The 27,911-nt window shown below is 41.7% G+C and overlaps 3 protein-coding genes across 4 annotated transcripts in view; 2 read left to right on the forward strand and 1 right to left on the reverse strand.

Annotated features, from left to right (window-relative positions):
- The window catches only part of ranbp10 (RAN binding protein 10), a 43,124-nt gene extending 38,801 nt beyond the window's left edge, over positions 1–4,323 (reverse strand). Inside the window, exon 1 of the mRNA XM_030096068.1 lies at positions 3,967–4,323. Within this exon, the coding sequence (XP_029951928.1) occupies positions 3,967–4,165 (199 nt within the window). The 5' untranslated portion in view covers positions 4,166–4,323. The remainder of the gene's footprint in view (positions 1–3,966) is intronic.
- Positions 4,324–6,033: 1,710 nt separating this feature from the next.
- On the forward strand, positions 6,034–10,289 carry tsnaxip1 (translin-associated factor X interacting protein 1). The gene is made up of 8 exons (XM_030096738.1): positions 6,034–6,211; positions 6,387–6,480; positions 7,197–7,393; positions 7,581–7,725; positions 7,976–8,142; positions 9,030–9,143; positions 9,782–9,891; positions 10,085–10,289. Exons 1-8 carry the CDS (start codon positions 6,131–6,133, stop codon positions 10,233–10,235), a joined length of 1,059 nt encoding a protein of 352 aa, XP_029952598.1. The 5' UTR covers positions 6,034–6,130; the 3' UTR covers positions 10,236–10,289.
- Positions 10,290–14,410: 4,121 nt separating this feature from the next.
- nutf2 (nuclear transport factor 2) lies at positions 14,411–27,437 on the forward strand. Of its 2 annotated transcripts, none has more exons than XM_030097137.1 (5): positions 14,411–14,492; positions 21,625–21,744; positions 25,210–25,281; positions 25,460–25,558; positions 26,580–27,437. In XM_030097137.1, exons 2-5 carry the CDS (start codon positions 21,646–21,648, stop codon positions 26,691–26,693), a joined length of 384 nt encoding a protein of 127 aa, XP_029952997.1. In that variant the 5' UTR covers positions 14,411–14,492; positions 21,625–21,645; the 3' UTR covers positions 26,694–27,437. The 2 variants fall into 2 exon arrangements, with proteins under 2 accessions (XP_029952997.1, XP_029952998.1); XM_030097138.1 differs by having other exon boundaries at positions 14,426–14,492; positions 21,635–21,744.
- The last annotated feature ends 474 nt before the right edge of the window (positions 27,438–27,911 follow it).

The following is a 27,911-nucleotide window of genomic DNA, read 5'->3' on the forward strand; positions in this document are numbered from 1 at the left end:
GTGTAGCTTCTCTGAAGCAGATTATTGTTGTGTAAATGGGACTCCCCCCTCCCATTTACAAGGCAACAATTCAAGTAAAATAGCAGTATTTTAAATTTTCGTTACAGAAAACGTGTTTTGAATACGATGTCCACAATGCAGTTAGCATACCAGGCCACGAGCTGGCGCTGTTGAGTTCTAACGCCTTTAAAAACATTCACCAAAACGTATATTTCATTTGTTGGACTTAAAAGTGTTTTGGAAGAACCAGATTTGTGCATTCTCATTCCAGATTCGATGCCCCTTTAATGCTCCTGCCTCAGCTTGTTTATTGTCTTCCTTAGCAGAGTTTATGACCACATGCATATTAGCCTCCTCAGCCTGACAATGCTCCCATAAAGTGGTTGGATGCTTCTCTATTATGTGACAGTGCACGCACTGTTACCGACACTGACGCCAAACAAACACACTGTTGTTGAAATGGTGGGCCGAAGGCCAGTGAAATTAGACTTTTTAAGTAGTCCTGATTTCAACTGCAAAGTATAGTGATAGATTTAAATTAAAAAGTAAACCAACGACACAAGAACTGTTAATATTTATGCTATGAACACGAGTAGTAAATGCCAGTTCAACAAAATGAAATTAAATAAGAATGGTTGTGCTAGTGAAGCTAAAACTTTCATGCTATACTGTTTCTCTAACAAAATAATCAAAACTCTTTGATTGACAGTGTTTTTGCCGCTTTTTAAGATACAAATATTTGGTGTGACCTTGACTACAAACATTCAATGGTCAAAAGATCATGGACATGCTATGAATCTGTTTTGAAAAGCTGCTGGAAGGACACCAGATTTATTACCAGATCAGTGGATTTGGCCTAATGTGATTCGGAAAGCCAAAACTGACTATCTCCCAGCAGCTGCTGCACAGATCAGACTAAAATGAGCCGGTTGCTTCCAGAAAAGAATCTGACAGCACTTACATATTTTAAACGGCTGAAAGATCCGTCACATTGCTGTTTATTGTGCAACATACTGGGAAAAAAAATAGCTTATTTGACAAATATACTAAAGCAGATCAGAAATTACATTCTTTACATTCGGCTGGGTCACATTGTGGGACTGTATCCATCATCAAACCTCACATTTTAGCTAGTAGTTGGACTTTGAGATCTGAGTAGAATGTCAATCATGGAAATGCTAGAGATTGGATTTTTAAGTCATTGTAGGACAACAGATTTATTTCCAGGTTGGCACAGATTTGGTTGAATTGTATGTGGAAAGCAGATACCTTCTGTCAACAGCAATATAATTTAGTTTACTTCCACCAAAGCCTTCTTTGGTGAGTTCATGTTCCCTTTATTACACCGGTCAGGTTACTATGATGCTAATCGAAATTAACTTGTACTTAATTCAGAAAGGGATTATGTCTGAAACTGGTGGTATTGAAAATAAGTGCTCAAACATAAAGGATATGGTACAGATTTTAAAAAAGGCTATATTGGTAAGATACTGCTGAAGGTTTAGACATTAGGCTGCTGTTATACTCAAAACATAAAGATCTGAAGCAGTTAATTCCTAACTAAAAACTTTTCTTCACAAATTCTCTAAAAATCATTGTGAAAATAAACTAATGGTTCCTAAATATCTTAATTCTAAACGTCGGCCACAAAGGTCTTGGTTGTTTATCCAAAGAATTAAAATATTATCAAGCCCCTCTTCAGATTTTATCTTGGGAATTTCTTCCAGTACACGATTATGATAGAGTTTATGATAATTTGGTCATAGCAAATTTGATGTTACATGAAGGTTTAAACTTTTTGGAGGAATCTTCATGAGCACAGGATGTCAAGCTCCTGTGTCACAAGATATGACACAAATATTATTTTTTGGCATAAATGTTCTTGAACCAGATTGGGCCAGATATGAACTTTCATGTTTCTACGATGGACGCTAACAAAGAGCATGATCAATCGCTGTTAGAAAGAAAATCTTTTATCCCAACTTCTGGAAAAGTCCCCACTGAAACACCCTGTACTTCTGCCACAATGGATTTAGGTGTTTCACCAAAGCTTCCAAAGCCGATTAAATCTCTCGGTGAGTTGATCATATTTTTCCACTCTTTGTCAACATCAGTACATGTTGGTGACCAGAATCTGTAGTACTATAAATTAGTAAGATAACTGTTTTTAGGCTTAAAAAAGGGCTTTGTCTGAGGCTGGAGGAAAACATACATTGCACCGACAACTGGACAACTGATCTGTCACAAATTTTAAATGGTTCCTGAGCCAAATTTATTTGCAGATCGGTAAACAGTTCCCCTAATTCCAATGCTGGTATATTATTCCAAAATAAGTACCTGTTTAAACTTTTGGTTTCTTAAAATCTTAATTCTGCTTTGACTGAAGGTTCTCTGTAATGGCTTGAGGTGTTTCGTCAAAGCTTTTAAAGCTTATCAAAACCCTCTGTGAAACAAATCATGAACTCCAGTGTCAGGGTCAATCGCCACCCAAGGTCACATTTTCTAAGATCCATCATGCTTCACAGTGCCAAAATGTTTCCAGAGAAAAATAGAGTAAACAAAACACATAAATACAACATGCAATTCCTATTTTTGAACCATGTTGGCAGCAAGACTGCATAGCAAACATGCCATCTATGTAATGTTCAAATCTACCTGTGGTAAATCCCTTTAAACAGTAAAACCCATTTTTCCGTTAGAAGAAAGGGATTGCTCATCTATGCCCAGCTCATACCTATAATTATTCATATGTTAACAGGATTTCCTGTTTAAAGTAATGGAACATCAGGCACTTCCACATCATCAAATCTGCACCTAACTTAAAAACATTTGGACACCCTGAATAAGTGCAACACAAGTATAAGATGATGAATCAGTCTATAAAGCTATAAATCAGCAAAATCAATGTCTTTACAGATTTCCTATGCCATTGAAAAGGGTCATAAATTCCACGGTCTGGAAAAGCTCTACTCCAACATGGTTCACATCACTGTTTTTGCATCCATCCAGCCTATATATTAGTTGAATGGCAGCACAAATGTGAATGTGTCACAAGTATTATATTAAAATGTTGTTGCAGCAGATCTGTAGGTTTTTGGCCTGGTGTAGCTCACAGTAAAGGCCCTGTGTGTCACTGCAGCAGCTGCCTGCTGGAGGTCTGGATCTGAGGCTGTTGTTATGCTCAGAGCACACAGATCTGAAGAGTTTGGACATTTAGACGGGAGAAGAAAAATAATTTCTGGAAAAGACTTCCAGCAGCACTGAAATCACGCGAGAGAGAGAAAAACAACAATGCCATTTTAACTCTGTATTTTTCGTGAAAACAAACTATTGTTTTCTGTTAATGTGATGTGATGCGTTGTAAAATAATAAGTTTGGCGTGTGTTTCGCAGCCTGTTTATGCCACAGTTTAGTCACAAGGAGCAGCTAAGTGGGGCTAATGTTAGCACGTTAGCTCCAAGGCTAGCAGCTCCTGTATTCGCTTCGGAAATGGGGTTAGCATTTCGTCAAATACCACTAGTTGTTAGCTTCGCGTCGCAAACAGTGGAGATGCGCAGCCAGTGTTACTGCACACACCAGATAACGCCATAAATAAACAAACAAAAAAGAGAGAGAGCCGTGGTGGCGAAGGTGAAAAAAAAAATGTCCAGGAGTGGTGACAATAACAGCAACTGTCAGCAGTGAGCGAGTTCAACTGTCAGCCGCTTGGATCCTTCCTGAGCTCGGTGGTGAGACAAAGCGAGGTTACAGGACAGGAGAGGCAGCTCAGACTAGATTTACCAGGACTGCACACACACACACAGACACGGCCAACATAATCGCACACAGTGTGTATGTGGTGTGTGAGAAATATCCCCCCTCCCACCCTCCCCCCGTAATAACACAGTGACAGATTTAAGCTGATACCCCCCCCCCCCCCCTTCCCCCTTCCCCCTTCCCCCTCTCTTTTTGAGGTAGCTCTCTGACCTTTGTAATGCACCCGCAGGTTGTTCTGTGACAGCCCGATGTAGCTGTATTTATCCTTGGGGCTCCAGGATCGAGGCAGAGGGGTCTCTTCCTCGTTCACAGCCGGGTAGAGACGTTTGAGCCGCTCGCTCAGCTCCTGCTCCTGGTAGTTAAAGGCAGGATCCCCCAAAGGCAGGCTTCCTGCTCCGAGCTCTGCCATCTTCAAGGCCTCCTGTCTTCTTCTAATGCTTCTTATTGTTCGGCTGTCTCTATCCAGAGCCCCGTGTCAGTCCGCTGGAGTGAGAGGGACTGAGGGGAGAAAATAGCAGCGGTGTGACATCCCCGGATAAGCAGCAGCAGACCGTACTGTAGGCTGGAAGCAGGGCCGTATGGGTAATGTAGTCCAGCTGGACGCCCGCTCCATGCCGATTTGTCTGGAAGCGACTACACGGCTCCAGCGACTGTCCACCGCTCAGGCTTCTGGGAAATGTAGTTTGACCCCAACAACGTGTACTTTAATGCACTGAAGGCCAGAAAAGAACGTATTGAAGTTTATTGAAAACGTTTTTTAACAGAATTGTTTCCCAAACAGCAACAATATCAACAGAAGTAACCTAAAAAGAAACACACTTCAGTCAGACTTCAGAGATTTATTGCAGATAGTCAATAATAACCAGGAAATAATAGATATGAGATATAATATGTGAGATATGGCCAGGCAAATTTGTTGATATAGCACAATTAAACATAAGGTTTATGTTTTAAAAGAGAATAAAGGTAAAAAAAAAGAGGGATGGAAACAAGTAGAAGCAAATATTTAAAAATAGATAAAGTATAAACAACAGCAATATAAAACGCTATAATGCCTCATTTTGAATAATCCCAACCATACACTCAAATCAGTTGTTAGTTGTTCATCGAAAGAATGTCCTGTCAGTTTGCTTTGTTTACCTATTCCTCGGAAGTTTTTTGGTACGTAAGCAGACATCATATTTAATACAAGAACATTTAAAAGCAAATAATTAAGTTGTAAGACAATAAAAATAAATAAATAAATAAAAAGGACCAAATATAGCTACAGAACAAAGGGGAATAAAAGGTTGCATCTGATAGACACCGAATATTAAATTGTCATACCTGAGAAGTTGGAAAAGCTATAAATGTAAAGTGAATTTAGGAAAAATTCTGATCCATCAAACGTAAAATTTATTCATTTTTAATAATTCCCTATGCGACAAGCTTCTTCGTCACTTCAGACTCAATAAGGCGTCAGGAGTGTCATGCTCTCAATGTGACGGTTCATAATGAGGTGATGTATTGTCAAGGTACACGTCACCCGTATCCCAAATACCTCACCGTCCGACAGAATGAAAGTATTGTGATTCTGATTAATTGTACAGTGCTACAAATATTGTAACCCCACCGACTAAAGTTGGATTTCTGTGATTAGTCTTTTTGAAAGTAGTCAGGCGCGCCACGGACTACTACAAGTGGGTCCTCTAGCTTGTTTGCCCCTTGTTGCTATGGAAACTATGCTCCGGTGCACTGTGATGCTAAAGGGAAAGTTAGGTTTCAGCTAAACGGGCAAACTCCAGCTTGTTAAGTGATAGTTTATTCCTACTATAACTTTCAGGGATGTTTCCGCAAAAATTGGTTAAATTTCCACCTTTAACAGCGTCACAAAGTCAAAGGCGAGTGAATTAAATTGCTTGAAAAAATGATAACAATGCCGTATTATTCTTGTGTTAAACTCATCTTCGCTTGGTATTTTTTTTTTTTTTTTGCTCAGGTTTTCATTGGACCATGGCACACAAAATCACACTGTCCAGACATCAAAAGAGGGACACGAAGGAGTAAATGCGGGTGCTATGGCTCTCCCAATCAGTGCGCGTGAGGTGAGCAAACATGCAACATGCAACATAGCGCATTATGTTATTCATAATAAAGCCTTGGTTGTTAGTATTAACTCAAATGATTTTACTACTCTGAATATGATCCCAAAATAATAATAATAATAATAATAATAATAATAATAATAATAATAATAATATCAAAATAGTCTGCGCTTTCGTCTTTCCATGCAAGTCCTTATCGTTGAATGTTGTTTGTGTAATGAATGGTGTAGTTGTGTTGGACAGGTAGCAGTTACATTTATGCAAGCTCTGGAAGAAAACCCCAACTCCTGATGCAGCTGGAGAGCTATGTGAAAAGGGAGCTTCAAGCTGTCAGCCCAGACCAGCCAAAATCTCAAGAACTGAAGCTACAGGTGTGTTTTACTAAAATGTGAACTGGTGTGGATGAAATTTGTGTTTTAAATTATAATGCATCAATTTTAATGAAGCGTTTTCTCTATCATTTTTAAAGAGTCCTGTGTGTACTTTACAAAGTATTTTTGCAAGTGATATAATCCCTGTCCATCTCCAAATGTGCTTTGTGTGCAGGTCTACAGCCGTGCTTTTGCTTGTTTCATCAGAGCATTTAAAACCTACCAGCCTCTTCTTTCTGCCATCAAAAAGGAATATGAAAACAGTTTAGGTAAGTAAATCTTTGAGTAAGCTGCTGTGGTCCAGTTAATTTTGTGGGAAGCATTATTATCAATTACCTATTTTACATCACTTTATGTATTTGGAAAACACCTCCAATTGGTATACAGTATGTGTTTGCATCCTTTTGGCTCAACACATATTTGTCCGGAGTTCACTGAATGGAATGTAGTGAATGCATATTAGCAATATTCAGTGGTATCATAGACGTTCCATTAAATATGTGGACAGGGGATAATGGTGACATCAGAGTTTTTTCCTAATTGCTATGCAATGTGTCTGACATTGTATGATGCTGTATGCAAACTTCATGTGACTTGATGTGAGTGAGCGATTTAGCTAAATACTTATAAGTTTCAGTTGTAGAATAAATTTGATGACATAAAACACAGTTGAAAGTTGTTGAAAAAAAATCACACCTGCATACACTCAAGCACAGTGTATCTCTCGGAAATGTTTTGTTCATTAAGTAGGTCGTTTACAATCTTGCTCATTCTTTTTTATCCATTTTGTCCAACATGCTTTTCTTGTATCAGCTATTCTCACTTTATCACATATGTAGGATTATTATATTAATCATGACATGCAGCAGTCACAATGCGATAAAGAAAAAGCCACAGTTTATTTTTCTCCAGTCCTGCTATTGATGAGTTATTCTGCACAGATTCGTCGTTTCACAATAGGCTCATGTCTTGTACATGTGGTCAGTGCATCAACAGGAACAAATCCGAGAGCTGGAACCGCTGCGGTCCCATCTGAGGCTGCTGACAGAGGAATGCGACAGGAAGATCCAAGCTCGTTGGAAAGAGGAGCAGGTCGAGATTGTTGCCTTGAAAAGGGAGAAGCAGCAACTGCAGGAGGAGATTGAAACCCTGAGGGAGAAAGAAAAGGCTGCGCAGATAGTGGTACATACTTGGAAAGTCACTGTCAACAATATTTATTTACTCAAAGATCAAACCCTGTGTATTCAACTTGCATTTAAAGTATTTTATCTGTTTTTGTAATCTAGTGCGTGTCTTTGAAAAATTGAGTTCTTGTTAGAAGTCTGCTCATGTTTTGACAGTCAGCCGAGTAACTGCTGTTTCTCTGAAGGTGGACCATCTGCAGTCAGAGCTGTCCAACGTGTACCTGCAGTACCAGGACGAGCGAGATGCTCGCAAGTTGTTGATCTGGCAGCTCAATGACCTGACGAGAAGTCCAGGGAAGAAGGAGGAGGATCCAGCAGTTAAAGATACAGGTAGAGCAGCCAATGTTCAGTCTTTTTGCACTTTCATTTTCCAGATACTTCATTTGCCAGAAAAAGAACATAAGTTCAATTACACGAGTACTTCAGACAACAATGAAATTGTAAATCCTGTTTGAATACATTGAAGTGTTGACTTAGATTTTATCTTTCAATATTCTGATCTGTCAATAACAAACTGAGATTGCTGAAAGATAAACAACGCGATAAAATAAGTGGATCATTTGTCTCTCTGATGAGAAAGAAGATTGTGGTGATTCGGTGCAGCTTCAGCTGGCTCTTAAAGTGTGTCGAGAAGACCTGAGCAGAGCCCAGGAGGAGCTCACCAGGATGAAAGCAGAGTACTGGGATGTGGTCCCACGGCGTGACTGGGACGTGCTGGAGCAAAGCCACAAGCACACCCAGCTGCAGGTAACTCACACAGCAGACCTGGACCTCTGTGTGGAGCCAATTTCATCAGTTAGGGAAGATGTCAGCAACATTTATGACTCGCAGGGACATTTTTGCTTATCTTCCAAATCAATAAAATTCCTCTGGAGCAGTTAAACATGCTGAACCTTCAAAAATGGAGAAAACATTATACTTTTGCTATAGTAACAAAAAAGCATATTTAGAATTTCTGAAATATCAGAACTATTATTTAGATCTGTCAGCACTTTATTAGTCTTTTTTTAATTGACGTAATTTGATCAGTTTTAGTATTTTTAGTGGTTTTAACCATCTTAGCCATTTAAGTTTCCAGCTGTTTTAATGTTCAAACCAATCAGTTTAGCTGCTTTTTTTAAGCACTTTTTAACAGAGCGGTTTTAACCAACACGGTGTTTTATCCCTTTTCATCTATTTTAACAGTTTTAGCCATTTAGAGATTGTTTAGCTACTTTTGACAATTAGGACTTTTATCATATCTTTTTAGTCTTCAATTTTGCTCCACCCATGCAACATGGAGGTAAACCAGCATACGATATTCTTTTTCTTGGATTTATTCAGGCAGATGATACGATTTTGAATAACCAACTATTAAAAATTAAAATACAATAATTGCATGAAGAGCTGCTGATTGCAGACTTTAAGATTAGGAGAAGAAGAAGGCAATTTTCTTAGTATATGAACTCATTGGGTACTATTTGACCTTCCTATAGTGAGGTTGCGGCCTCCATCTTACTAAAAGTACAGATATGCATCATTCATGACTTATTATGTTAGCAGGTGTCATCATGGTCTTGTGTGTGTGTGTGTGTGTGTGTGTGTGTGTGTGTGTGTGTGTGTGTGTGTGTGTGTGTGTGTTGTTTACTGTCCAGTTGAAAACACTTCAGAGTGACTTCGATCAGCTGAAGTGTGAGTATGAGACACTGCTGGAGCTCCAGAGAAGAGGCACCACACAGGCCAGGACACAGGTGTCCACCGCTGTACAGGTATTACATTACATGCGAATACATTATGGGGCAGCTTTGGTTCCAGTTTGTAGAGCTGGTCATCTGTCAGTCAGGTGTAAATGAGGGTTTGATCCCTCATCTCCTCCTGACTGGATGTCAGAGAGTCCTTGAGAAAGACACTAAACGACAAATTGCTCTTAACTAATGGATTTAGTGCCTTGCATGGCAACTGTGTCCATTAATGTGTGGATGGATGAACATGATTCACCATGTAATTTCTTTTTCTTAATTTTCACTGTAGTGACTCTTTAAAGTTTCTCAGAATGCTATCTTAGGTTGTTCAAAATCAGTTTTTAAGTGGAATGTTGGTGGAACTCACAAAAGTCCAACCGACTGCAGGGTTTAAAGCTCAAAAACTCAATTTCCTGAAATGCTTTTGTTGACTGGATTTTCATCTGTGGATATAATTCTAACTGATATGAAAGATTTATTATGTCATAATCCACAACATCAAATATTTAGTAAAAATATTGAACATTTTTCCACATTTTCAAGCAAGTTAGAGATATCCATAGCAAAACACAGTATCACAGAGCCGTGTTAAAATTATGTTTTCAGGTTGAAAAGTTCTCAAAATCCAACTTTTCCTTTAACAAGCTTCTTTTGCTGTCTTCCAGACAGATGAGAGTTCATCTCAAGGACAAAGCCCAAGTCAGTCCGGCCATATTGAGGAGCCAATCAACTCTGACGTCCCTGAGAGTGAGGCGCTCCCTTCGCAGGAGTCTAGGTGATATAAATAGACGCACTGCTGTAGTTCTGTCAGTTTTATTTATACGACCCAAAGAAGAAGAAAAAAACTCTCACAGGAATTGTAACTAATGTACAATATAGAACTCTTCCTGTATGAACTTTAAAGCTAAAAACATTCAGATAGCTCGGTTTTTGTGTCACATGAGCAACTCGCGTATGTGTGTGTACAGGGAGGCCCTGAGGACAGCGGAGTCAGATGAGGAGACGGATGCACACGTGATCTCTGCTCAAAGTGAAGCAGACAGCAGCAGCGACACCTCGGCCTCTCAGAGACGCCGACGTTCAGCTGGAAGCACCTCCAGTCTCAAATCTGACACCTGATGTAAACGCTCGAAATGTGACGCATATGTGGCCATTTTACTGTGTTTGCTTCCTCAGCTGCTGGATGTCGAATTAAACATGAACAAGTAGTGACTATCAGTGCTGCCAACTTACTGGGAAATATTTTTACTGTTATGTGTGTGTTTTTCTATATTGGTACAGAAAATTGCTTGTTTATATTTAGAATTTTCCATACCAGAGACATTGATATCAGTGGTTATCCTCCATCCTTGACACCTACACACCCAAAAAAAGGGAAATAAGAATATGCCAAGACATACATAGCCCCACAAAAAAAACTCAAAATAGTATGTTTTGGTCAAAACACCCACATTATGAGACCTCTGACTGAGGAGGAAATGAAAGAGTCCTGTCAATCTGGGTACAGAAGAGACCTGGAGAGAAATTAGAGAAAACATTAGACACACAAGTGGTCAGGCAAAAAAAGAGGCTGTTCATATAAGGTCTTTAAAATGCACAAGAAAGGTTTTTTTATGCTGTGCATTGAACTTTTCATGGATTGATTTTGAAGAGGACTTCATTATTTGTTCTAATATAGTGGCTCACTCTATATAGTGGAAGCTAATGGATCACATACTGTAAATGTTGCTCACTGTACCAGGCTCAATACAGACACACAATGCTGCCGAAATCCTGTTGGACCTGCCCTAGCTGACTGTAAGAGAATGCAGGTCACAGCTTGGACATGACACCAGTCCATCACAGAGCAAACACAGTCACATGTGCTCAAATTGACACATGAACATCAAAAAACCAGACTACCTGAGGAAAAAAAAAAAAAAAAAAAAAACATACATGCAAAGGGAGAACATGCAAACTCCACACAGGAAGGTCTCCGGGCCCATAGTGTAAGACTTTGGAGTTTTTGTCATTTATATGCAATTTGTCATCTCATTTAACAACATGGCCCATTTTAAACCAAGCTGTGCTTGATGTGGCCTCTGAACTCAAGTGAGCTAAGACACCAGGGAATCTGGTGTTGGAAAAGGACCGGCGCAGAATTCAGTGGCAAGACGTGACAGACAAACTGGCTGTCAGGACAGAGGACGGCACATATAAATACACAATGAGAAGCGGGGACACAGCTGTGACCAATCAAACAGTGACTCAGACACACACCTGACACAACAGAAGAGTTACAGATGAGATCAACCTGTCAGAACCTTAAAACAGAACACAACAAGGATGAAAAAAAAAAAAATTGAAAGTGAGGTATCATTGATTTCTTATGATAGCCAACTTTGAAGCTGATTGCTAAATTCCAAGTGCAAACAATAAAGGTGTGAATAAATCATAGTAGAATAATCATGAACATTAATAAATGTGCACATAGTATATTTATCTCAGAAGTGTTAGATTCATTTGACTTCAGTGGCCATATACAACTCAGTTTTATGTCTTTTGGACCAGACCTGCAATAAACAGTGACATCCAAATTATTAAAAATTTGACTATATCTTCAATTTGTTCATATTTAAGTTTTTACAAAACTTAACAGAAGCAAACTTTAATTTTCTTCAGAAAAAAGTGTAATCTAAAATTCTCTTAATCACAGTGATTTCAGTTCAAACATTCCATCCATCTGTCTTCTTCACTGCTTGATACACCTCAGGGATACAAGGTGCTCGAAATAGTTGTCTTTCAATAAATGTTTTCTGGACTGGTGTTGGAAAACCTTGAGAAAAGCCACAGACTCATAGAAAGAACTTTTAAACTCCACAATGAAGCTTCCCCAGCCCAATCGGTATTTAATAATAGGCAAGAATGCGAAATGCTACACTGGGAAAAAGTGTAGCGTTTCACTCATGACAGGATTTCTGCAGCTTTTAGCATCTCTCCTGATTTGACTAAGATGCTGATGCTGATGTCGTTTTGCAAGATTTTTTTTAAACACTTTTCAAGGTCATACCATGGGATTGAACCTTTCTGTTCACTAGTTTTAGTCCCTTGATCTCTTGTTTGACACTTCTGTGACATGAGGACAGCACAGACACCAACCAGCCTCAGGGTGCTTGTAGCCCCAAAGCCTGCAGACAGAGATTATTGAATGTGCCGCTAATGATAAAGTGGCCTCCTCAGATAAGCTCTTTTCAGACGTGCACTGTGTCCTGAAGTCGTCGATTTTGCTGTTGCTTTTGAGGCTTTGTGAGACAGTCCCTCAGTGACAAGTTGCTGAGCATATTCCGGTGACATGATATTCGCTGAGCCTGCACATTTACTGAGACCTGGACCTGACTGGTGCCTTTGATAAGTAATATTCAAACAGATGGAAAACAGAACCAAACCAGTCTTCACCATAGTTTCTGATACAAGACATATTTCATGTGAGGCACAGCTGGATGCTAATTAGCTCATTAACACTTTATTTTTTAATTTATTAGAAACATGATACACACTTGGTAGTTGATTGTAATCAGGCACCAACATGTGGAGTGAACTCCTGTGACTATATGGAGTGTTCAGCCTCTCTGTATGAAAAGGAGAAGAGGCCCAAATGAAAGAGGGTTTAAAAGTGCTCTGAAACGAGACTTCTGTCTTATTGCCATGGATACAACCAAGGCCAAAATACAGACTCCCGCTCACAAGCGCAACAATACTGGCTGCTTTTGAAAGATGTGTGCAGCATCTATTCGTTTTCATTTATTTTCTGCACCTTTTCTCTAAGTTCGGAGCACAGGAGTTCAAGCCAACACCACCTGAGTTTGGGTGAAGAACCAGCCACATGGAGATACAGCGATTATGTGTACACCTTCCGTCAACATGGAGTGAAAAATGAACTGAAAAAAGCATGTTTTAGGAATGTGCTGTGAAGACTGCACCCAGTGAAAAGCAATGGATCTGCAGGCAATGTGTTGCCAAAAGCTGCATTTTGACCAGGCTTCACTTTTAGTTCCAGGTTTCCGTGCCAATTGCTGCCCAAAGTCATGTAAGAAATATGTCAATCAGACTGATAATATGTGCTTCAGCACACCTGTTGACGTCTTCATCATGATTGTGAAAAAGCCCAGTAACGAGCCCTTATTGCAATCAGGTGTGCTGCTATTGGGAGAGGCCTACAACATGCAGGACACCAGATCTTGAGGATCAGGATTGACAAGCCCTGATATTGGGAAAAATAATGCCACTTTCACATCTACAGGCAATTTTGCATAACCAATTTACTTCATGCGATTGGACTGTGGGATGAAATCAGAGTGTCCATAAAAAAAAAAATCCTTGCACAGGAAGAATATGCAGACATGGAAAATCCTGGACTGGATTCAAACTCATGATATCCTTGTGGAAGTGATAACCACTGCACCACTATGCAGTTCTGTGATCCATTTAGTTAACATCAAAATTGTGTATGACTGAGTAAAACTGATACTAATTCAATCTAGTACTAATTCAAATCTTTTGATGTGCAATGAACCATTTTGTCAAAGAATGTTTAGACGACAATTGTTTAAATGTACATTTATTTAGAAAAGAATAGAATACAATAGATAAAAAAGTACTTTGCAGAAGGAACTTCTTTACTGTGTTGCTTAACTCTGATTAGAATATAACAGACCAAAATGTTATGAAGTAAGTAAAATAAATAAACTAACAAATATTAATATAAATATCACTATGCAAAGCATAACATGGACTAGTATATGGATGGAAGAATGGAATTGACAGTAAAAACACCTTGTAACACTATTGACGGGGAAAAGTAATACAATGTGATGGTCCCAGGAAAGAATGTCCTGTGTTACTCTGTTGTGCACTCTAGTGGGATTTACAAAGAAAGTTCTCATTGTGTGTTTACTATAAAGCCCATTTATTTTTGGAGGAATGTATTTCACAGGTTTGATTTCATACTAGTAAATACAATTGTCAATTTTTGTCAGTAGAGTTTAACAAGTAAGTAACTGATTAAAAAAAGAGTAAATAGTATTTTATGCTCAGAGCCTTTTTTTAAATTTTTTTTTTACTCATTTTACAGCGTTACTTTTATTTTGCTCAGCTGAGGCAGTTCAAGTTCAATCAATCTTAAAACTTTTTCCCATAAAATCTAAGCGAAACTACATGTACTACTAACTCATTTAGCCACTTTCAGTCCTTGGAAGTAAATGAAAGTCGAGTTTGAAAATTAAACACTACATTACCCACAATGCACCGGGCCCGCTACCGCTTTACGTGCGTGCTGATGCAGCGGACCAGACACCGCACTGGGCGATCGTGCAGCCGGCCTCGGCGTTAGTGAGAGAGGTAAGTTTTCATTACTTGTTTTTAGGGGGCTCCGGCACGAAATAGTGAATGGAAACATACCCCAAAACAAAAAGCGACACTTTGGGCTGACATTTGGGCCGGCCCAACTTGGTATAAGTATTTAAATGAGCTGCTCCCGCCCGGCTTGGAGCTAACGTCGGGCACGCCTATGTAGGGTAGCCGCTCCGGGGTTCACGAGCTGCGTGCGCGGGCCCACAGGAGGCTTCAACTCTTTGAGCTGACGGGGTATTTTTAGCCGCCGGCGAGCAGACCAACTTCACATGTAATTTATCTGACATGTAACACTAGCTGGCGGGGAACTGCTTGTCTTTCTGGACTGTCTGAGTTAGCAAACACGACCGCTCTCGGGCTAGCGGTTTTCAGCTAGTTAGCTAATGATAACTAGCTTAAAACAAGCGCCATGCAGCATAAATGCCCCAACGAGCCCGAGTTAATCTCTCTCCGATCAATGTTTGCTACTCTCACATGAGGCCGCAGCTACTTTTTTACCCCCCCAGCCGGTGCTGTGGATCTGTGCTTTGATTGTGTATGCTAATGTTGAGAGCCCAGGTTGTTACAGCGATCATGTATCGTAATGTGGGAGCACATGACTCGTGCTGTCAGTGTCATAGTGAACAAGTTATGGCGTGCTCAGCCAAAACACGCCCTGGTGAAATTTATTTTAGTACATGAGCCCATTCCCAGGTCAAGCTTTTGTTAACAGATCACAACACAAACATGCACACGAGACAAACTGGCATTATAACGTTGAACTTTTTAATTTGTAAACCCTTATGATCATTTTGTGTGAGATTTCTCTTTATATTGTACATGTCTAACAATTACTCATATGAGCTCAGCTGTTTCCATCCATTCCTATGTATAGTTTTGCTGGAAACCCCAATTTAAGGGATTAAACGTAGCCCAAATGATCAATAAACTTTTATCTGTTCTTGTTAATTATAATCCATTTTTTTACCCCTGTTAAAATATGAAAGATTGACTTCAGATAGTGTTATTTATATCCTCTTTTGACACTCAAGTGTGGATGAGTATGATTGAGACACAGTATAAACTTGGCAGAGGAAAGGAATGTTTGGAGGAAAGCCTTAATGCTTTTTTTTCTTCCCTTACTTGCTGGTTTGAACTCAGTATTTACACTGTCATTTGCAGTTTCCTCCATAATTTCAGTACAATGCAATTTACTGAGTCAGTGAGGGATTTCCTTTTGGGCAAGTGCAGTAAGAGCCTAATTTACTGCTTTTTGTGTCTAATCATTAATGTAATTTCAAACTTGTCTTCAGACTTCTTTTTTTAAGAACTGCATTTCATTTACAAGGAAACATTAAAAGTTTTTCTTTTGAAACCACTGCCATAGCATGTTTTCTTCCTAAATTCAGGCCAATATGATATATAAGAATCCAAATCTGTGTTTTTTTGAAACATTTTTAAGTGAAAACTTTCGATTATTATTGTTTTATGATTACAAATCTCTGAAATGATGCTCACTCTTTAGAATTTTAGGACAATCGTAAAGTTAAATAACTTAACCAGTAATGTATTTTCTTTTTGTTTCTGAGAATGGACAAAAAGACTTAAACATGCTCTTGTGCTTCCTCTTCAGTCAAATCACTCACACCAAGATGATTGTCTGGGATCATCTTCTTATATTTAATTATATATTTATACCCCATACACTGATCTTTTTGAAGAGGTTTACCTCCCACGATGAGAAGCCTTAATCTAAAGCAGGATTAGGCAGCTTGGATCAGGATAGGGCCCACAAAAAAATGTGATCCTGTCTTCCATAAATTCAGATTCTACCTGATTATGTAACCACTTAATAGATCTGAAGTTACTGATTTGAAAACAAGAATGAGCGGTCTTAAAGTGCATTTGAATTAACAATATTAAAGGACTAATCGCAGTTCATTCCAACTTCAACTGAAGACTAATTGACCATCATCTTCTGTCATTTTTGGAAATGAGGCTCATGTCTGATCTAACATAACATCATTAATTATATGTGAGGATATTGATACTGAAAAGTAAACCTAAGTGATAAAATTCACATGTTATTTTGTTGAATTGAATTAGCTGGAACCTATTAATTGGTTCACCTTGAGGGAGCCTCAGGTTAAGTTTTGACCTTGCATTGGAGAAGTCTGGTTCGATCTTCCTGGTTGCAGCAAGTTGACAGCCAGTGTTTAAATCAAACAAAGCCCTCATGGGAAGTTGCAATAACTTATGGTGGCAACCTAATTCAAAAGCTAGCAGCCAAATGGAGGCTATTTTGCGAATGATACATTACTCCATATTTAACTTTTACTGTTTATGTTCTCAAATCCCCTATGAGTAGAAAAAGAACAAAGGTCGTTACGTCGCCCGGTATGGCGCAGCCGGGGCCCCACCCTGGAGCCAGGCCTGGGGTTGGGGCTCGTGAGCGAGCGCCTGGTGGCCGGGTCTTTGCCCACGGGGCCCGGCCGGGCTCAGCCCGAAGGGACGACGTGGGCCTGACCTCCGGTGGGCTCACCACCCACCGAGGGAACCGTAGGGGCTGGGTGCAGTGTGGATTGGGTGGCAGCCGACGGCAGGGTGCCCGGCGACCCGATCCCCGGACACAGAGTCTGGCTCTAGGGACATGGAATGTCACCTCGTTGGCGGGGAAGGAGCCCGAGCTTGTGAGGGAGGTTGAGAGGTACCGGCTAGATATAGTCGGGCTCACCTCCACACATAGCCTGGGCTCTGGAACCCAACCTCTCGAGAAGGGCTGGACTCTCCACTTCTCTGGCGTTGCCCGCGGTGAGAGGCGGCGGGCTGGTGTGGGTTTGCTTGTAGCCCCACAGCTCAGCCGCCATGTGTTGGAGTTCACCCCAGTGAACGAGAGGGTTGCATCCCTGCGCCTTCGGGTCGGGGATAGGTGCCTCACTGTTGTCTCGGCTTACGGGCCGAACAGCAGTGCAGAGTACCCGGCCTTCTTGGAGTCCCTGGGAGGGGTGCTGGACAGTGCTCCGACTGGGGACTCCATTGTTCTACTGGGGGACTTCAACGCCCACGTGGGTAGCGACAGTGAGACCTGGAAGGGGGTGATTGGATCGCACGGCCTCCCCGATCTGAACCCGACTGGTGTTCTGTTATTGGACTTCTGTGCTAGTCACAGTTTGTCCATAACGAACACCATGTTCGAGCACAGGGGTGTCCATAAGTGCACTTGGCACCAGGACACCCTAGGTCGGAGGTCGATGATCGACTTTATTGTCGTGTCATCTGACCTCCGGCCGCGTGTTTTGGACACTCGGGTGAAGAGAGGGGCAGAGCTGTCGACCGATCACCACCTGGTGGTGAGTTGGATTCGCTGGCGGAGGAGGAAACCGGACAGACTTGGCAGACCCAAACGTGTTGTGAGGGTCTGCTGGGAACGTCTGGCGGAACCCTCTGTCAGCATGGCTTTCAACTCCCACCTCCGGGAGAGCTTCTCTCATGTCCCGAGGGAGGCTGGGGACATTGAGTCCGAGTGGACCATGTTCTCCACCTCCATTGTCGAAGCAGCTGCTCGGAGCTGTGGTCGTAAGGTCTCCGGTGCCTGTCGTGGCGGCAACCCCCGAACCCGGTGGTGGACACCGGAAGTAAGGGCTGCCGTCAAGCTGAAGAAGGAGTCCTATCGAGCCTTGCTGGCTCATGGGACTCCCGAAGCAGCTGACGGGTACCGGCAGGCCAAGCGAACTGCAGCCCGAGCAGTTGTGGAGGCAAAGGCTCGGGTCTGGGAGGAGTTCGGGGAGGCCATGGAGGAGGACTATCGGTCGGCCTCGAAGAAATTCTGGCAAACCGTCCGGCGCCTCAGGAGGGGAAAGCAGGTCTCCGCCAACACTGTTTGCAGTGGAGGTGGGGAGCTGCTGACCTCAACTGGGGATATTGTTGGACGGTGGAAGGAGTACTTTGAGGACCTCCTCAATCCCGTCGCCACGTCTTCCGTGGAGGAAGCAGAGGCTGAGGTCTCAGAGGTGGACTCGTCCATCACCCAAGCTGAAGTCACTGAGGTGGTTGGCAAGCTCCTCGGTGGCAAGGCACCGGGGGTGGACGAGATTCGGCCTGAGTACCTTAAGTCTCTGGATGTGCAGGGACTGTCCTGGTTGACACGTCTCTGCAACATCGCGTGGCTGTCGGGGACGGTGCCTCTGGATTGGCAGACCGGGGTGGTGGTCCCCCTGTTTAAAAAGGGGGACCGGAGGGTGTGCTCCAACTATAGGGGGATCACACTCCTCAGCCTCCCCGGGAAAGTCTATTCCAGGGTACTGGAGAGGAGGATCCGACTGATAGTCGAACCTCGGATTCAGGAGGAACAATGCGGTTTTCGTCCTGGTCGTGGAACAGTGGACCAGCTCTATACCCTCCATAGGGTGCTCGAGGGTTCGTGGGAGTTTGCCCAACCAGTCCACATGTGTTTTGTGGATTTGGAGAAGGCATTCGACCATGTCCCTCGTGGTGTCTTGTGGGGGGTGCTCCGGGAATACGGAGTCCGGGGCCCCTTGTTAAGGGCCGTCCGGTCTTTGTATGACCGGAGTAGGAGTCTGGTCCGCATTGCCGGCAGTAAGTCGGACCTGTTCCCGGTGCATGTTGGACTCCGGCAGGGCTGCCCTTTGTCACCGGTTCTGTTCATAATCTTTATGGACAGAATTTCTAGGTGCAGCCAGGGGCCGGAGGGGGTCCGGTTCGGGAACCACAGGATTTCATCTCTGCTTTTTGCAGATGATGTTGTCCTGTTGGCTTCATCGAACCCGGACCTACAGCATGCACTGGGGCGGTTCGCAGCCGAGTGTGAAGCGGCAGGGATGAGGATCAGCACCTCCAAATCCGAGGCCATGGTCCTCGACCGGAGGAAGGTGGCTTGCCCCCTCCAGGTTGGTGGAGAGACCCTAGCCCAAGTGGAGGAGTTCAAGTATCTTGGGGTATTGTTCACGAGTGGGGGACGGATGGAGCGTGAGATTGACAGGCGGATCGGTGCAGCGGCTGCAGTGATGCAGTCGTTGTATCGGTACGTCGTGGTGAAGAAGGAGCTGAGCCGAAAGGCGAAGCTCTCAATTTACCGGTCAATCTACGTTCCCACCCTCACCTATGGTCATGAGCTTTGGGTCATGACCGAAAGGACAAGATCCCGGATACAAGCGGCCGAAATGAGCTTCCTCCGTAGGGTGGCTGGGCGCTCCCTTAGAGATAGGGTGAGGAGCTCAGTCACCAGGGAGGAGCTCGGAGTAGAGCCGCTACTCCTCCACATCGAGAGGAACCAGCTGAGGTGGCTCGGACATCTGTTTAGGATGCCTCCTGGACGCCTCCCTGGGGAGGTGTTCCGGGCATGTCCCACTGGGAGGAGACCCCGGGGAAGACCCAGGACACGCTGGAGAGACTATGTCTCTCGGCTGGCCTGGGAACGCCTTGGGATCCTCCCAGAGGAGCTGGAGGAAGTGTCTGGGGACAGGGAAGTCTGGGCATCCCTGCTGAGACTGCTGCCCCCGCGACCCGGCCCCGGATAAGCGGTAGAAAATGGATGGATGGATGGATGGATGGATGTTTATGTTCTCAGTTTTTGTTCTCTTCCACTTAACATGTATGGCTACAGTATGAAGCAACTTCTACATACAGTTTAATTTATGACACTACTCTTGCACCTTTTTTTATGACAGCTAAAATATATTAACATAGATGGATAGATCATTGACATTATACAGTCACACTTTTTTGTACACTATGAAATTTGCCCCTCATCTACAACTGTGCCAAAAAGAAAAGGACATGCAACTATTAAGATGAGCAAGCAGTTCATCCAAAGCGTATGTCCAGTTTTAAATACCATGAAAAATGATTAAAAATGAAGTAAACTATGTACACATAAAATGTATCAAATGTGCAGAGTAAAGTGACTCAGTGTAAAATGAGCTGTAAGGTGCAGAGAATGATAAAGCAACTTTCAAATGATGTTATTGATCACTACAAAGAGGCATGATTTATAGCATTCTTCTTCATAGCATTTAAAAAAAGTGATCTTTGGTCAGAACATAGAATGAAGTATACGTTTTTGGATGTCTTTCATCCCAATACAGGAAGCTTCTTCCTCACGTTGTAGTGTAGCTGTGCAGACTGCACAAATCGTCTCTCAGCAGCTACAAATTATGGATTTACCGATTGTATTTTTCATCCTGTTAGAACTTTACAAGTGGGATCAAGTGGGACTTTCCTGTCAAGTGTACATCCTGTCAAACATCAGGTTAAGTGTTGGCTTTGAGCGTGTGGGACCTGGGTGGCTTTAGGAACCAGGACAATTGTGGACGTTGCAATGATTTGCTGTAACACTGCCTGTAAAAGGGGGCAGCTGAACACACTGAAATCCAGAGGTCTGCAACCTTCATGACCAAAAGAGACACTTCTGTGACTTTACACCAAATCCAATTGAACTTGACCCTCAAAACACATTTAACCTTTAAAATGAGGCTAACGCAACTTCTAAGTATATAGTTTTGAGAGACCTACAGAAACTGTGTCCTTTGCGTTTTTGAAATGTCACTACAATTCAGAATAGTAAACATTTCTTTACATTTGACCTGTTTTTGTACCTGAGTTTAGCAGTTTCACTCGGCTTTCGCAGCACGTTTTTTGGTTGCTCATTTTGATGATTTAGCTGTTTTGATTCCTTAAGCAGTTTTCCATGTTATTTTTATCTTTTAATTTTTTTTTTCTTTCAGAATTTTTAGTCATCGGTTTTGTTAGAAGTTGTTTCAGCCCTTTTTTTTCTTCATTTCTTCAGTTCTAGCCGTTTTCCCCTTTTTACTGGTATCCTTTCTTGTTTCATTTTTAAATCACTTATCCAACAGTTAAGAGTCCTTAAAACATTTACTGTAGTGTGTAATTATTATTATAAATAAGTAAAAGGGTTGTTCATGTACAGCTTCTTCAGAACTTCATAGAGCTGCTACAGAGGAGCTAAAGAGCCACAGGGTGCAGACCCCCTGCTCCATCTGGACTGTGTTAGCTTAGGTTTTTGTGTTTTCTTTTTTTTTTTTTCCCGCCATCTACTTGATTTAGCGATGTTAAGTGATGCAGCTGTGGAGTTGCCGTGTTGGAGTGATATTTGAACCCAGTGTGTGTTGCAGGGTGATTCAGGATGGTGGACCAGCCTCTGTGGGAGCAGATAGGATCCAGCTTCGTGCAGCACTACTACCAGATGTTCGACTCTGACAGATCACTACTCGGATCCATATATGTGAGTGTTGTTTTCCATCATATGCACATGTATGGTTGATTGACTTTGCTGTTTTGTTTTGTTTTTTCTTTTTTTGTGCTTCTGGATTGATTTAATGCTAAAATATTGAAGTGAAATATGATCTCTCAACAGTCTTTTGGCCAAATTAGTTGGCATCAGGGGCGTGAATGCATATTGCATGGAAACAATCTATCAAAGTTCAGTCGGTCTTACGCCATGTTTATTGCACGTTTTGATAATGTTAAAGTTGATGTGTCACATAGCCACAGATAAAACATTGCTGCTACAAAATGTAGAAAACACATTTCTTTTCAAAATGTGCTGCTCTTACATATTTTCAGTTTTGTGCATAGATACTCAATTATCACTGTAGTGAATATAAACCCACTGAAACCACATATGCAAAACTTGATTCAGTAAGAGCAAGCGTCTAATCATGTCCAGAGTCTGCTAAATAAATATTCTCAGGATGTTTTTTTTATATATAACTTGTGAGAACTTTGTCATTCTCCAGGTACAGAAAGCCCAGTTGAGTTTACATTAGTCTGTATGCAGCCGTTAAGCTGAAACAGGAGCGTTACAAACCTGATTAAAAAATCCTGAACACAATGAACTCTTTTCTATTCTCACTGGATTCAGGATTTGACACGTGTACATTTCATACTTTATGACTGACATTTCTGCCTTTTGCAGCAGTTTCTTATTCCTAAAGCTTTATTAGACTAATTTTAATTCCAGGCATTGTCTATTAAAAACAAATAAATGTTTCGTGTCTTCCACGTCAAGGTAAAGGTGTAACGGTAAAACACTGTTTCTGTACTTCGGTTGACACAAACTTAACAGAAAAGCTTTCAGCTCTACATAACTTGCTTTAATGTTCTTTCAGTTATAGTCAGGGTTGGGAGGGTTACTTTTAAATTGTAATCCGGTACAGTTACAAGTTACTTGCCAAAAAATGTAATCAGTAACTTACTCTAATTACTTCAATTAAAAAGTAACGTACCAGATTACTTTTAGTTACTTTTTGATTACTTCACCAGCAAACATAAAAAATAAAGACAAATACAATGTGTCGTCCTCATAGTGTATTAACAACTCCACACAGTAAACACTAAATGCTCTGAGTGTTCTGAACTCTGCTGAACTCGGAAGTTCAGCCCCAATTAATACCAACAACATGACATCCTCTAAACCTACTGAGAATCTGACTTTCTTTCTTTCTGACTCAGGATCAGAACCATCCGTTCAGACTGTGTTCCTCTAGTAGCTCTACAGTCCAGCAGCAGCACCAGGAGCCGCATTGACACTGTTAACACACATTTATATTATACTGTATATACTCAATCTGCTGTGTAGCTGTACTGCTGTAGTGAGGAGCAGGGTTTGTCTTCAGGTATGCCATACAAAGTATTTTTTCAAGAGTTCAGAGTTGATTCATTCCTCAGTGACAGAAGGAAACAAGCAATCTCCAATAAATCCTCCATACAGGCTGAAGATATTATTTCCTCCATCAGATTCTTCTGAGTTCAGCCTGGTGAGGCTGTGGTTCTCAGCAGCAGGTTACTGACAGGTTAGCAGGCTAATAACACTTCAGCTTCACTGTGAGTTCAGGTGTGTTTCATACCTGTAGAAAGATGTGTCTTCAGATCCAGGGACTCAGATGAGTTCCTGGATGTTGAGAGCATTTTCACAGCTGGAGGCAGGATTTACATCGTACAGAGAAGTCCTGGTCCTCATCTGACTTAAATACAAAATGTCTACGTTTCCAGCCAAAGAATGAGTTTCTCTCCCTGGAGCAGCCAAGACTCCAGCAGCAGGGGGTAAAGTCAATGGCAGCGCGGGTTGTTTCATTCACGGTTAAACATATCAGTAGAGCAGGAGGCTGCTTCAAGACAGCGGTCTTCTTCTTATTCTTCTTCTTCTTTGGGACAATGGCGGGTGGCGACCAACAACTTAGGTGCATACCGCCACCTACTGTATGTCTGGGTAGATGTACAAGACAGCGGTCGATGCGGCGTCCATCTATATCTACGGTGTCTATTGTTTATAGATCTACGGTGTGGCGGTTTGTGCCGTAAAGTGCTGTAAAGTGTCGTAAAGTGTCACGATGTCTGTATACGGCGCGGATGTGTGTTGTCTGATTTTCAAAAGTAATCCCGCTCAGTAATCCGTGTTTTTATCAGAAGTACCTGTAACGAGATTACATATTTTTTGCGTGTACTGTAACGGATTACAGTTACAATTTTTTTGTATCCTGATTACGTAACACCGTTACATGTAATCCGTTACTCCCCAACCCTGGTTATAGTTCCCTGTTTAATTAGTTTTATTCAGTCTTGTTACCAGCATTTGTGACCCTGGTTTGTTATTCTTCCTGTTTCTGAACTGACAGATGGAATTATTAAAAAAACAAACGAAAAGTCCATGTTTTGTGCATATTTCAAATACTCTGACTGAAGTCTGCTCTTGCTTCATCAATGTTCATTCATACTGGCTTTAGTAGGGAGAATAGGTTTGAGCAGTTTCTCATTGAGGATTTAACCCAGTTAATAATTGATTAAGGTTTTATAATCAACAGTGTAAGACTGTTTCCACACTGTTTAACTATGCAGCGTTTCTCATTCCCGACGGGCGCGCAAATCACACATTATTCATCTTTATTTCATCTCTTTCGTACATATTTAAAAACATACAAAAAATCTTTTGTCAAAATTAAATTTCTACACTTTTGTGGGATTTAGAGATCTGGATAACTGCTCATGCTTTTTCCAGATCTCTTTTTTTTGTTTTGTTTTTAAGCTATTGAGGATACATATGGGTGTATGTATTTAAAGATGGCCTTTTAAATGCTCTGACTGGGAGAGCAAAGTATTTCACCAGGGGCCTTTTTTTACCTCCCTGTTTGTTAAAAATATATATAATTAAGTAATCAATTTCAGATTCTTTGGGGGAACTTGTCATGTCGTGACAAATATTGAAAGTGTCTTTCTTGACGGTACGACCACACAGCATGAGGAAAATCACAGCCACCTGAATACATTGTCAGACTGCTAATACCCAATAGAAATAAAACTGAAAACAATCAAAACGACACACAGCACTGCACCAAAACATTTTTTGTTGTTTTGAGCCTCATCCTCTGCTTCCTTGCGTATAAATTCCACAACAATAACTTGGTTGGCTTCATTTATATCCTGAACGTGTTGAGTGTGAGTTGCTCTACTTGATTACTTTAACTATGGATCGCACCTGACATCCACACAGCAGAAGGACAAAAATGAACACAAACATCTCCTCCTCTGAAACACTGAAGAAGGGGGAGAAAAACAAGCCAATGAACAAGCACCCTTATTAAAGGGCAAAAAACTCAAAGCACAAAGACTAGGTGATTTTCATCAACTCCTCTCATGCAGACAGCTTCATCTTCTTCCTCCCATCCCTCTCTCCTCCCTTCTCTCCACACAGATCGATGCATCATGCCTTACGTGGGAAGGTCAGCAGTTCCAGGGGAAAAGAGCGATAGTCGAGAAACTCTCTGTGAGTTGATCTGAGTCCTCAAACTCATGTGAACAAAAAAGCTTGTGGTTCTGTGTCTTTTCTTTCTTTCTTTTTTTCTTTAATGACAAGAATGGCAGATATTTAGCAGAATCCTTGTTAAATTGATTTCTCTGTCCGCTCTACCTTTTTGTAAATGGTTTTCCTCTGTGTTTGTCAGAGTCTCCCCTTCACAAAAATAGCGCATAGTATAACAGCGCAGGACCACCAGCCAACTCCAGACAGCTGCATCTTGAGTATGGTCGTAGGACAGCTTAAAGTAAGTAACACCGTCATCTATCTGTTTCTAGGGGAGTATCGCACCTCAGCCAATTCCAACGCTAGAAAGTAGTTGAAAATCATTTTAGTGGTTCCACAATGGTTAATGCAGATACTCTGGAAGACATTTGTGTGTGTGCATTATTTTTATTTTATTTTTTTTGAGAGGAGATGAACAAGTTTTTGGGCTACTTAGCCTTTATTTCTATGTTTTTCCCTGAAAGTGTCAAACTCACATGTACGCTTTCATTTGCTTGTGCTAGTTTGGCTATCTAACTGGTGTTGGTTTAGGTCTCGTCGTGTTGTAACTAGAACTTCAGCAGTAATGTCAATGAGACAATATGTTGACTGATGTTATTGATGGTTGAAGGTTGACTTAAGCAGTGTGCAGAAATATATCACAATAATGCATCACAATCAGAAAGTAGTTTAATATAAACAGATGAAATTAAACTACAGTTGAACTGTCAAAAGGAGATTCTGTTTTTGAGATAGTTTGAAAAATGCAAATTCAAATAAATCTCAGCATTATGATTAAGTTTTATTATAATTTAGTGTTTGTATCACTTGGTTTTCCGTGTTCATGGCTTTGTTAGTGGTGATCATTTTCAGAACTTCTCTAGGGGGGAAAAATGTAAAAATATGAATAAATAATGGGGGCTCTAGATTGAATTTTCCTGCAAAATTTGATCCAGAAACAAAATATTTCAATCAGAATGTCGACTGATGACAGTAGATTAATAGACGCAAAATACGAACTTCCGTTTTTTTCAGATCAAATATCAGATATGTCACTGTTGAAGTCTGTTTCTCACTCACTGAGCCGTAGTTTCAGGTCATTGGGTGACACAGCTTGTTCACTTCCGCTGGTATACAGCAGATTCTATTGATCAAAACCATGTTTGACTATAGTCCAGTCATTACGGTAGAAATAAAACAGTTTTGAAAACATTAACTAAGTGAACTAAAAGGAAAGTGGTGTGTTTTTGATTGTGTGTGTGTGTTTTTGTGTTTGTGTGCAGGCGGATGAAGACCCCATCATGGGCTTCCACCAGAGTTTCATCCTGAAGAACATTAACGACGCGTGGGTGTGCACCAATGACATGTTCAGGCTGGCTCTTCACAACTTTGGCTAAGCGTTCTTGGCGCTCTGGCGGGCAGGGGCGGGGCCAAAGTGAAGGGGCACTGTGTGATGAAGGGGAGGGAGTGACAGAGAGGGAGTGAGAAAATGAGGGGGGGGAGGAGGAGGAGGAGAGGCAGTCCTCCCTCCCTCCTGCCGTCTCATCAGCGCCTGTTTGAGCGAACGAGCTAACACGGGATTCTAGATGTGGATCACTGACCCTCATCCAGGCGGGTTCAGCAGACCAGCCCAGCCAGTAGAACTGCCACGTGCCGACCAATCAGACGCCCCTGTCTGCCACGCCGCTGGGAGCCCCTCATTTCAGCATCTGCACTCAAGCCACCAGAAGGACAAACAGCTGCTCGACGCCATTAACCCGCTCTGCTCCGCTCGCCTCCCCCGTCTCTCCTCTAACCCGGTTCTGTTAGCACTGCTGTTGACTGGTCTGTAGATCCATGTTCCGGTTTGCAGTCAGCGCCCCCTCCCCTCCCCCCCACTCTTGTTTTAGTGTGTTTTCTTTAGCTTGTCTTTGTCTCTTTCAATTGAGTTCTATCCACTCAGATGCTAACTTGACCACGATTCGCTCTTAATCACCAGGTTTTGCTCCTGCAAACCAAAGAATCGTGCAGGACATGAAGGTTGACCTTTGCTGTTATTTGTTCCAATCTTGCATTTTCTGTCTCTCTGCCTCTTTCACATGTTTGACAGTTAACATGGACTACAGCCACGATACACAATAAAACCTGGACTCTTTTCTTAACTGTGTGGACTTGTTTTATCTGTTCCTCATGACTAGGCATAGCGCCTCGGTGTCGGTCTGCACTGAAGAAGTCAGTTCAATGATTTATAGGGTCAAACTTTGAGCAACTTCGTTAGGACACATTTTGAAGACTGAATTTGATCTCAACTTCTGACTTACAGGAGAAGAGCTATGCTTGTTACTGCTTGTGGGCAACGAGCTGGTAAAATGAAATATCTTGTGACAGATGAAAAAATATATTGTAGTTCAGGGAAATCCTGTAGCATGACATCAACTAGCTGTTTGTGAGAACAGCCAAAAACAAAGTTCATCAAGTGCTTCAGAAGGTGCCGAGTAGCTATGCATTTAAAGTATTTGTCATCCTGGAAGGTATTTGTGCTTCACAGGTCAGTTTTTTTTTTCCTGTTAAAGTTAAAAATGTTCACTTTAAGGGAGTATATATAAAAACTTGCATATAGTTTTTTTTCCCCTGAC

This window comes from Salarias fasciatus, chromosome 7, assembly GCF_902148845.1.
Source record: "Salarias fasciatus chromosome 7, fSalaFa1.1, whole genome shotgun sequence".
NCBI lineage: Eukaryota > Metazoa > Chordata > Actinopteri > Blenniiformes > Blenniidae > Salarias > Salarias fasciatus.

What these genes read in the sequence shown, in the direction of transcription:
- tsnaxip1 (XM_030096738.1), top strand. Translation starts at nt 6,131, where the DNA reads ATGCAGCTGGAGAGCTATGTGAAAAGGGAGCTTCAAGCTGTCAGCCCA. An exon ending in ACAAGCACACCCAGCTGCAG is followed by an intron (nt 8,143 to 9,029) that starts GTAACTCACACA and finishes TTTACTGTCCAG; the next exon opens with TTGAAAACACTTCAGAGTGA. An exon ending in AGGTGTCCACCGCTGTACAG is followed by an intron (nt 9,144 to 9,781) that starts GTATTACATTAC and finishes GCTGTCTTCCAG; the next exon opens with ACAGATGAGAGTTCATCTCA.
- nutf2 (XM_030097137.1), top strand. Translation starts at nt 21,646, where the DNA reads ATGGTGGACCAGCCTCTGTGGGAGCAGATAGGATCCAGCTTCGTGCAG. An exon ending in CACTACTCGGATCCATATAT is followed by an intron (nt 21,745 to 25,209) that starts GTGAGTGTTGTT and finishes CTCTCCACACAG; the next exon opens with ATCGATGCATCATGCCTTAC. An exon ending in CGATAGTCGAGAAACTCTCT is followed by an intron (nt 25,282 to 25,459) that starts GTGAGTTGATCT and finishes TGTGTTTGTCAG; the next exon opens with AGTCTCCCCTTCACAAAAAT.